This window comes from Xenopus tropicalis, chromosome 3 (genome assembly GCF_000004195.4).
Source record: "Xenopus tropicalis strain Nigerian chromosome 3, UCB_Xtro_10.0, whole genome shotgun sequence".
NCBI classification, from domain to species: Eukaryota; Metazoa; Chordata; class Amphibia; order Anura; family Pipidae; genus Xenopus; species Xenopus tropicalis.
Genome location: NC_030679.2, coordinates 62528318 through 62538451, shown reverse-complemented (window position 1 = coordinate 62538451; position 10134 = coordinate 62528318). Strand labels below are relative to the sequence as shown.

General features: G+C 40.3%; 1 protein-coding gene across 7 annotated transcripts in view; it reads left to right on the top strand.

The window, feature by feature from the left end:
* The first annotated feature begins 247 nt into the window (after positions 1-247).
* The window catches only part of pawr (PRKC, apoptosis, WT1, regulator), a 59594-nt gene continuing 49707 nt past the window's right edge, over positions 248-10134 (top strand). The window contains exons 1-2 of one of the 7 annotated variants that reach the window (XM_031898948.1): positions 248-625; positions 3654-4300. In XM_031898948.1, coding sequence (XP_031754808.1) covers positions 3764-4300 — 537 coding nt within the window. In that variant the 5' untranslated portion in view covers positions 248-625; positions 3654-3763. Of the gene's footprint in view, positions 626-712; positions 863-3653; positions 4301-10134 lie in introns of those variants that run through there. The other 6 variants (XM_031898947.1, XM_031898945.1, XM_031898944.1 and 3 more) reach the window with 6 other exon arrangements.

Below are 10134 nucleotides of genomic sequence, written 5' to 3'. Positions count from 1 at the left end.
GTTACCTGCCCCAGGCCAGTAATGGTTTATTGTCATGCTGGGGCCACAACTCTAGGCAGAGCAGACCCCCTAAAGTCTCACAGACACCTCTATTTCTCTAGGTCAGACCTCTATTTCTGCACGACCCTAGCCAAGCTGCAAGCTCTAACCCATGTCACTCAGGAATCTCACCGGTACCCCAGTCCCTCCCACTGTGGGTTCAGTTGCACAGGTAATTCCTTCCAAGCAACTCACAGCTTCCTGACCTACTGTCTGACCCACTGTCCAATAAGAAGCCGAAACTACAGCTTCCAGCAGCCCCTGACCAATGCGCAACGCACTGCAAAGTATTCCTACAGCAAACAGGAGTCTCCCATGCCTAACGAAGTTTTTGTCAAAAGCCGTCTGCTTAGTTCGAGGGAGTTTCGATAACATTCGTTACGATTTCTAAGCCCGCCTCCCTGTGCCCGCGGGAGATCGGCCATCTACGGAACTGATCGGAATGTCTCGGCTTCTTCCGGGACGAGGGACTGAGCGAACAAACGAGCGAGAGCTGGAGAGGTGAGTAAAGGAGCGAGAGGCGTCGCACCTTGTCCTGGGAATTCCGAACTCGTGTCACATTGGATTCTCCCCCCGCTCAGCGCAGGTAATGGGCTCGCTCATGCCAACTTGCCGGCCCACCTGGGGCAGCTCACTTCGTGGGGGGATTATTATTTCTACCATAAGTTTGCCTTATCTGCTACTTACTGATGCGCTCCCTTTAAGCGCTGTAGTTAACCTGCGGCGCAGCAGCTGTTGTTGGGTTCCAGCTCCCGGTGTTTGTAGCTGCTGCCGTGCGATGCTAGGGATTGTAGTGTTGGAGCAGCGCAGGGAAGTGCATCAGGTGGGAGAGCAGTTTCTGTAGCGCAGAACTATTTTGTAATCAGGCAAAAGTTTACAAAGAAATTGTTGCTTGAAGGGCAAATCATTGACTATAAACTATTGGTTTGATCTGAAACGTTCAAAGGCCTGGAGCTGAGGTACAAAGTGAGTGGTGGGAGCTCTGGGGCACAGAATCGTGCTTACATTGCTAACCAACCCGCTTAGATTGCAAGCTCTGTGGGGCAGGGACCTTCTTGTCTCTTAATATTCTGTCATTGTGTTTTCGTGGTTATATTTTATGATTGTATTGTTCCCAGTGGGTTCTGTTAATGATTTGTTTTAATGTACAGCTATAAGTAGGACTGTATAAATGCCAATACACACATATATACCAATGCAGTGTTTGTCTCCTTTAGTGGATTGATAGGGAATGTGGCTAATGGCTTGCTCAGTGACGTGCTGCTGCTGTGACAGGCTGCTCTGTGCTGGCTAGCTGTTAATAATCTGTCACTAGGGAGCTTTGTTGTCTGACATTTAACAAGCCACTCCAAATTATTTTTTTCTATGGGGCCGTGGTATGCATTGGCACAGGTACCACAGTCTGGCATTGTATTGTTTCATAAACCTACACCCATTTGGCAGCTTATTAGTGGTCATGTGCTGGCCAGTGTGGTCTGTTTTCAGTCTGGCAATTGCTCCTTACCTGACAAGTGTTACACATAGGATACCCAGACCTTTTTAAGGGTGAAGACACACTGGGCTACTAGTAGCCGCTACTTTTTCAAGGCTACTAAACTGCAGAAAACACCCTGCCATAGACAATACTGAGAATTGCCTCTGCTAAAACACACAGAAAATTATCAGTAAATGATCAGCATTGTCTATTTTAGTAGCCACGACAAGTAGCTGCTACTAGTAGCTCAGTGTGTCTTCAACCTAACTGTGTAATATAGGCATAGCCCTGTCCACCCATAGAATAACCACCATTGACAAAATTGTGATTTGAGGCACAAATGTTTGTGATCGTTTATTAGCATGCAAAGTTGTCATGCTGGGAAATAAACACAGAATTATTGGAAAGAATCAAGGACACAACCTGTTGGTAAATAAGCAGCTGTAGTTGCAAATGTGACTGTAGGGTCATGAAAGAATAGCTAGAAGTGCCCATAGATAGGTCCCAGGAGTTGGCAGCTACATTTGAAGCTTTGTGCAATAGTAGCTGTCATGTGAAACAAGCCACAGCATGTACCTGTTGCTGCCTAGCTAGATGTGACTGACAGAGTAGCCAGTGTTAGCTCAGATGAGAGCGACAGAGCAGCCAATTCAGCAGTGGCCAGAATGCTCTCTCCCGCCCTCCCCGCCCGCAAAACAACAATTACCCCTTTTCTGTAGCTTTGTAAAAAAAAAAATGCTATTGTAAAAAATAAATATTCTGAGAATAAGGAAAATGAAGATGCAGATGCTTTTCAGTTTGACGAAACAAGCAGCACAGCATCAGTACCTTTGTATACCAAATAGCTGCAGTTGTAGTCAGGGTTTTGGATAAGGAAGGGCACATGCAACAGGGCAAAAGATCTGATTGTTGTGATGGCAGCAGAAAATTGAATAGAAACGGCATGTGCTTTGTATTACTGGCACAATTCAGATATGCCCCTTAAGCTGGTAACAAGCTGTGCGTTTGATGTCCAGTTCTCATGATTTTTTTTTGGCTGCTGAGTGGAGGTTTGCTTATCTTTAAATTCTGGGACACCAAAACATTGTTAAGGAAAAGGCTGTTCTTTTCCTTGCTTCCTCCCTGTAAATTTGATTTATTTAATCCTTGTTACTTCAGAGACAAGCAATACATTACTTTGTTTCAGCAGTTAAGGCATTTTTTTTTTTTTACAATAGCCTGATATCCAGCTGTTAAAGGCATAGTTTACCTTTTAGTATGATATGTTATGTCCTATTCTTAGCAACCTTTAAATTGGATTTAATTTTTAATAGTTTTTGAGTTCTGTCTTTTTCCAGCTTGCATATGAGTGATATTGACCCTAGGAGTAAAAAAAACTATTGCTCTGGGATGCTTCAATTGCATTGGTACTTTGTATTGCTTATATCTCTCTTCAGCGACTCACCTATTCATCTTCCTTTCTCTCATTCAAACCACTTCCTGGTGGCTAGGGCAAATTTAGGAAGATGAACATCACACTTAAAGGGGTTGTTCACCTTTGGGTTAACTTTTATTATGATATAGAAAGTGAGATTCTCAGACAATTTGCAATTGGTCTTATTTTTTTATTTGTAGTTTTTTAATTATTTCAGGATTTGTTCTGCAATAATAATGAAGACCAGTTGAAATGTTGCTTATAACTGGCCATTCTATAACATACTAAAAGTTAACTTAAAGGTGAACCACCCCTTTAAACCTGTTATTTGTTCTATTATTTAATTATTTTTTTAAATATTACTAAACAATTACATTAATAACTAGGGCTACTTTCTTTTTTTCCAGTATAGCTAATTTCACTCTGCTTCTTTGCAGAGGCTGGAGCAGTCCTAATGCTTGCCACTGCTTATCAGGTGTCTAAAGAAAACTGAGAGGCACAGAGAATGTCTCATCAGTCAAGCAGTAGACCCACTCCCATTGGCATCTGAACATAGTAAGGGATGCTGTCTAACTTATGGTCTGCATAAAAAGACACAGAGTTCATCCCTTTAACTCTCCAGAGATATTATTATATTGTTGAAACGTAGCAGTTTTATTAAATGATTACTATGAGCAGGACAAAATAGCTGTTATTGACAGATGTGTTTTTTTTTTTCTCTTCAAGGTTACGTTCCCACAGATGCTTATATGTTTGTGCTCTTGTTTTCGTCAAGTGTCCATTTAATGTACTGAAGATTTGTGGACCTGTGTGATCATCATTGACTTGGAGACAACATGGCAAGTGGGGGATACAAGTCACACAACCCATCTTCCTCTAACACAACTGATTTCTTGGAGGAGTGGAAAGCCAAGAGAGAGAAGATGAGAGCCAAAATGCTTGCAAATGAGTTACTGATAGCAGCCACAGGAGGAGGAGGGGGAGGAGAATGTGGAGGCAATGACATTGTCAATAAAGCTAGCAGTGAGTTGAACAACAATGGTAACTGCAATGCAGCACCTACAAACAACCCAGTATCTGCAGCACCCTCAATCAATAAAGGTCCTGCAAATAAGAAGGCAGATGAGGATCCAATAGTTCCATCTACTGTGATGCAGCAAAAGAAAGTGCCTGGTCCTGTGCAAGATGGGGTATCTGCAGGAAACGTGCAGGATGAGTCCACCCCACCAGTTTCACAGGAAACTCACACAAAGGCAAAAGAAAAGAAGAGTTGCAGTGGACCTAGTGCCAGGAAGGGTAAGGGACAGATTGAGAAGAGAAAGCTTCGAGAAAAGAGGAGGTCTACAGGAGTGGTTAACATCCCCTCAGTAGAAGTAAGTTATTTTACTTAATGCAAAACTCTTTTGTGTTTTCATGTAAGGTAGCCATATAAAATTCAAAAGCAGTGAAGGGCTACATTGAGAGGGTTTTGATGTATGGAGGGCTACAAAAGTGCCTTTTACAATAACCAGTAGGTATGCACATTTTATTTTTTTAAAGTCTAATATAGTAGAACCTGATTTTACGCTAAATGGCCACGAAAAATAGTGTAAATTCTATAAAAACATTAAATCCAGGTACTTAAAATCAGGCTCTACTGTATTACACCAGAATACAGAGCTTACCTTTAAATAACAACTTGTTTTTATAAAAAACGTTTTTTTCTCCTATAAAATATAATGATATTAAACGATAACGGAGTGCTGTGGCCTTTATAAAGGAAATCAGCCAAAAACTACTGTTTAGTTAAATAACATACTTGGGAAATGAGAATTCCATTCAGAGCTTTTTGGCTATTGATTTTCTGGATCATAGTTCTCATACTCTTATTTATTTCTGTAATGGAGCTTTTAAAAAGTATTTCATTTTTACAGGTAATATTATTTGATAATAAAATACATACTGCAACACATTAAGCTTGATGGACATGTATCTTTTTTAACTGTATCTACTATGTAAATGTATACTGCTAACAACTACTTAAAGGGAAAGAAAGGCTAAGTCACTTGGGGATGCCAAAATGTTAGGCACCCCCAAGTGACTTTAATCGCCTACCTTTTAACCCTGGCTGGTGCCCCTGTTAGTAGAAAACAGCACCAGCCTGGGGTACCTGTAACGAGCGCTTCCTTCTTCCACGTTTCTTCTGCGGCGAAATCCCTGGGCCACTGTATGCGCATTAGAGTCAAAAGCGACTTTCTTGTTAAAGTTCGGCTTTTCACTGTACTGCGCATGCGCAATGCGCCAACACGGAAGACAGGATCGTTCGCAGCTACCCCGGGCTGGTGCTGTTCTCTCTTAACAGGGGCACCAGCCCAGGGTAAAAGGTAAGCGATTTAAGTCACTTGGGGGTGCCTAACATTTTGACACCACAAGTGACTTAGGCTTTCCTTTTCCTTTAAGATGGTGCCAAACAAACCATGTCTGCTTAAAAAACACATTTGCTTGAAGAGCCTTGATACAGAAAGAGCTACTAAATCCTTTAACGGATACTGCCATTTTGGACAGTTTTGAAAGTGAATTTAAATTTTTGCGGAGTCTATCACATAGCTGCTAATTTGTTTATGTTAATAAAAGACAGTGGGGGAGAAGGGGGACTGACCAGGGAGCAGGCCGCAGACTGTCAGTGTCTTTTTTTTTTTTCCAATATATAATTAAAGATCATAATGGCAAAGTGTCATTCAGAACAAGTCTGTACTTTTCCATTGGTGATTAGTTTTTCTTGTACCTTACATTTATCTGTGTGAGATTTCACACTCGGTTTATTATATAGATATCTGACGGACAGGCCCTTGGGTACTTAGTCTTCAAAAAAAAATGACAGTACGTTTTTTTTTTTTTATTAACCAAGAAACCTTGAGTGTACAGAGGCCACATGTGCCACCACATTTTATTTTTTTCTGTTGCTGTTATACCATCAGATCTTTTCCACCAAGGCCACACATATGTTTTTGCATTGTCTTTACAAAAAAAGTAATAACAAGTGAATACCTCCCAACGTTCCAGTTCCTAAAAACAAGGTGCTTCCTCCATGCCCTGATTCTTCTAGGATCATATTAGGCATACAGTTATCTACCTTAACACCAGTTCACTTTTCTGTAAATCCCACTCATTTGGGGGTCAGCAGTTAGGGACTTTCCAGCAAAAAATGGACCTTTTGGAGATATGCAAGTGCAGCATGAATTCAGTATGTTGATACTTGGAGCTATGTAGAAAATGCAGCAGCTATACATGTTTTAAAGAAATAAGGCGTTTATTGGTGCCTTGCTAGATCTGCAAGGTAAGGCTTTCTCGCTGTTTGTTCAAGTCTCTCTAAAGAGAGTAAGTATGCTTGTGTGGCATAGTGCCATACTCACTAAAAGTTTGAACTACACTTTGCACAATGCTTTTTATTACAGCATAAAGTCATCAGATAAAGGGGAACACATTTGAAATCAGACAGAATTTAAATACATGTACATTTGGTGGGAAAAACCCTGCATCCCTTTTCCTATGTGCATAGATCAGATTACCAGGGGCCCAGCTTACAACCATTGGCATTGTCACTGATAAGAACCCTTCACTCAATATTCCATTTTTTTTTGGAAAACGTGGAAGATTGCCCATAAAACCATGTTGATTCAAACAAATTATCGATTGCAGTATATTGCATAATGTGGCTTATTTGAAATCTTATTGATTTCCCAACTTGATTCACATCTCTAGTATTCAAGTCTTGTAGGCTGTAAGTGGGATTTGATTAGACATAACTCTGAATCAGTGCAATGAACTAGATCACATTCACAACCAAAAAAGGCAGATATGCATGTGGCCTTAGGCTGCATGTTATCAGGCTTGTTGTTGTATGCGTTTTATTGGTCCTGCATGTGGTTAGGCCAGCCCTCAGCCCATAATATTAACAACCCACAACTGCAGTCCAGGAGGTTATTGGTTATGCTCCACTCCAGCTGGGGATATAGATAAAGATGATTCACAGAAAATCTAAGAGGTCTTTTTGTAGTTCTAAATCTCACCCTCAGGTTTTTTAGACTGATGACTATCTTTCCTGCTTGAGGCGTTTTAGTACATCATTTACCTGTGTAAAGCTATGGCACCAGAAGAGAGGCCAATTAGTCCTTTCAGTTGCATCAAGCCTGCTCAGTTTCATATCTTTATAAAGAAGAAATGTGGCACCCTTCCTTTTGCATTGTCTGTTTGTTGCAACTGAAAACACCGTCCATCTTAAAGACCTTCTATTTTATTTAGCTTCTGGAGATCACCTTTCTAGGCCAGACTGTTTCTCTGGAGTTTGGGGAAAAAGTTCATTGAGGTTTGCCCATAATTCCTCCTTATTGGGGTGTACAGACGAATGTGTACGTAAGGTTATATAAAACATTTGTTTTCTTTGTGTTCTTAAGACCCCCATGCTCATCTCATTTGTAGTTAAGATGTTCTTTCCCATATGAAAGGAATGCAAGTTGATTCCTCATTAAAATAAAATGCTTGTTTTCTTCTTGTTAACTGAATAGTAAATACCATTGTAAGTATTTTAATTATATCCTCATTTAAGATATTTTTTTAGGATTGTGGTCAAGAAAGCAGAAACTAAATTTGGTTCAAAACTTTTTTATTGTTGCTAAATTAGCTTCACTGTACCCTCTCACTCTGCTCACATGCCTCATTGTGCAATCCACTTATAATTAATAAAGGACAGTGTGTGCCGGTGAAAGAGAGGGAGAAAGATTTTCTGATTGCTCTAATGGACCAAGTCTGCATTTTTTCTTTAATTATACTGCCTGGCCTAGTATTTAAGGGGCATCTGCCAGGCTTCTCTTTCTCAGTGTTTCACTTTTATTATAAGCCTTTTGGCAGGCTCTATAGATTTCTGTTTGTCTCACCTTTTTTCATAACTGTATTTTAGATGTTCAGAACAATATTTGTAATAAAATGTTCATACTTCCTAAAATGCATATCTACAAGCCTTCTGAGAAAATAGAATTAGATTTAGGTTTTAGATATGGTAATTTCCATTTTGACTTTGTTAACCACATGGTGCAGTCCACTACTCTTTAGCTTTGAAAGAGTATGTTTGAAAATGCACATTAACTGTATATTTGCAAAGTAAACAAACATTAGAGTAAGCTGCTTGATGTAAAAGTGCAGATGTGAATTCCATCTAAATTGATCTAGTTAGTGAGATTTGGGTTTTACGGTTCGTGGAATCCCTGTCCAGACTGTGTTCCCTGCCATTAGGGCTCTGGCACACGGGGGAGATTAGTCGCCCGCGATTAACTCCCTGTTCGCGGGCGACTAATCTCCCCGAGTTGCCTACCCCTGCCATCCCACCGGCGAACATGTAAGTCGCCGGCGGGATGGCAGACGCGGCGGCGCGATTTCGCGCAAATCGCCGGAAAAGACTCGCGAGTCTTTTTCGTCGATTCCCTGAAATTGCCCCGCCGTGTCTGCCATCCCGCCGGCGACTTACATGTTCGCCGGTGGGATGGCAGGGGTAGGCAACTCGGGGAGATTAGTCGCCCGCGAACAGGGAGTTAATCGCGGGCGACTAATCTCCCCCGTGTGCCAGAACCCTTAGTCTTTTGAATCAGGAGCACTGTTGACAGCTTCCCTGTGCACATGTTGGACCATTGTTTCCCTCAGGCACTTTGTAAAGATTAGATCGTTTTTACTTTTGACAATATGTAAATATTAAATTTTTTTTTTAGATCTACACAAGATCTTTTTCTTATGTTCAAATAAACTTACTTACTGTTATTGCAGCTTCCTTAATTCTTTATACCCTTAAATATTGCTTACCTGCAGCTTACCTGATACTTTAAATTATATTAAACCTGCCATTGAATTTGTTCCCTTGCTTTGCTTATTTTTATCACAGTCAGGCAAACCATAAAGCAGGGATCCCCAACTCCCCAACCTTTTATATCCCCGTGAGCCACATTCAAATGGAAAAAGTGTTGGAAAGCAACACAAGCATAGAAAACATTTATGGGAGTGCAAATAAGAGCTATAAGTGGCTATTTGGAAGCCCCTGTGTGGACTGGCGGCCTATAGAAGTCTCTGTTTGGCTTTACACTGGGTTTTATGCAATCAACACTTGCTTCCAAGCCACAAATTCAAGAATAAGCACCTACTTTGAGGCCACTGGGAGCAACATCCATGGGGTTGGTGAGCAACCTGTTGCTCACAAACCATTGGTTGGGGATCACTGCCATAATGGGTATACAGCCTCCAACAACTCTGTTTCAGCATATCAGTCTTTTACAGATAGAAATCATTGGTCACTTGATTTTGTTTTAGAAAGATAGCTGTAACCTCATGCACACAACATGACAGTACTGATGCCTGTCTCTGATATGTGGAGACAAGAAACATATGTTTGAGTAACATGAAATACACTTCCCTATGTACACACAAAAATTCATTTAATTTAAATGTCTGATTTCTTGTTCAACGTTATTTAAACTAGCAAATGTCACCCATTCGTTGAACAGACACTGTAAATAAAACATGAACATTTTTGTTTATTTGTGGTTTTGTGTTAAGACTCTTCTCCCTCCTGTCACAGTTTAATTATATATCTTTGTCAAGAATGTAAACACGGTAGTGGCCTTGGTATAGATCAGTAATTCACAAACCAAATTTTCCTCTATTGAACAGGGCCCTATTTACTTTTCTTGTTTTAGTTATCCGTTTTTATCTAATCTGTCCAATCAATACACCCATCTCTTGGACAGCATTGGGGATTATAAATTTTAAATAAATAAATATTAAATAAATTAATAAATATTTGTTGCTAATGATAATAATAATTGCTTACATGGTAAATTTTCTGCAGGCAAGATTAGGTAGCCATATGGTAAAATTAATCTTTGGACACAGAAGTTGGAAGCTTATGTACACAACACAAATGCTGCATTGGTGCAGGTAGTCCTTTCATGCTGTTTTCATGTGTACAAATTCTGTTTTTAGTGATTTTTATGTCATCTTATAAATCCTAGCCATCACAAGTTGACCTGTTTTTAGCCAAGGCATTTAAGGCATGACCCTTCACTCAAATGGCTATCTCCACAAGTGCATCTACAGTAGTGCTTATATTAATCTATGGACCATTTGCAGAATGTAAAATGTTCCATTTCATGACTGTGACTTTGTGGTCTAAATGCTTTTGAAGACC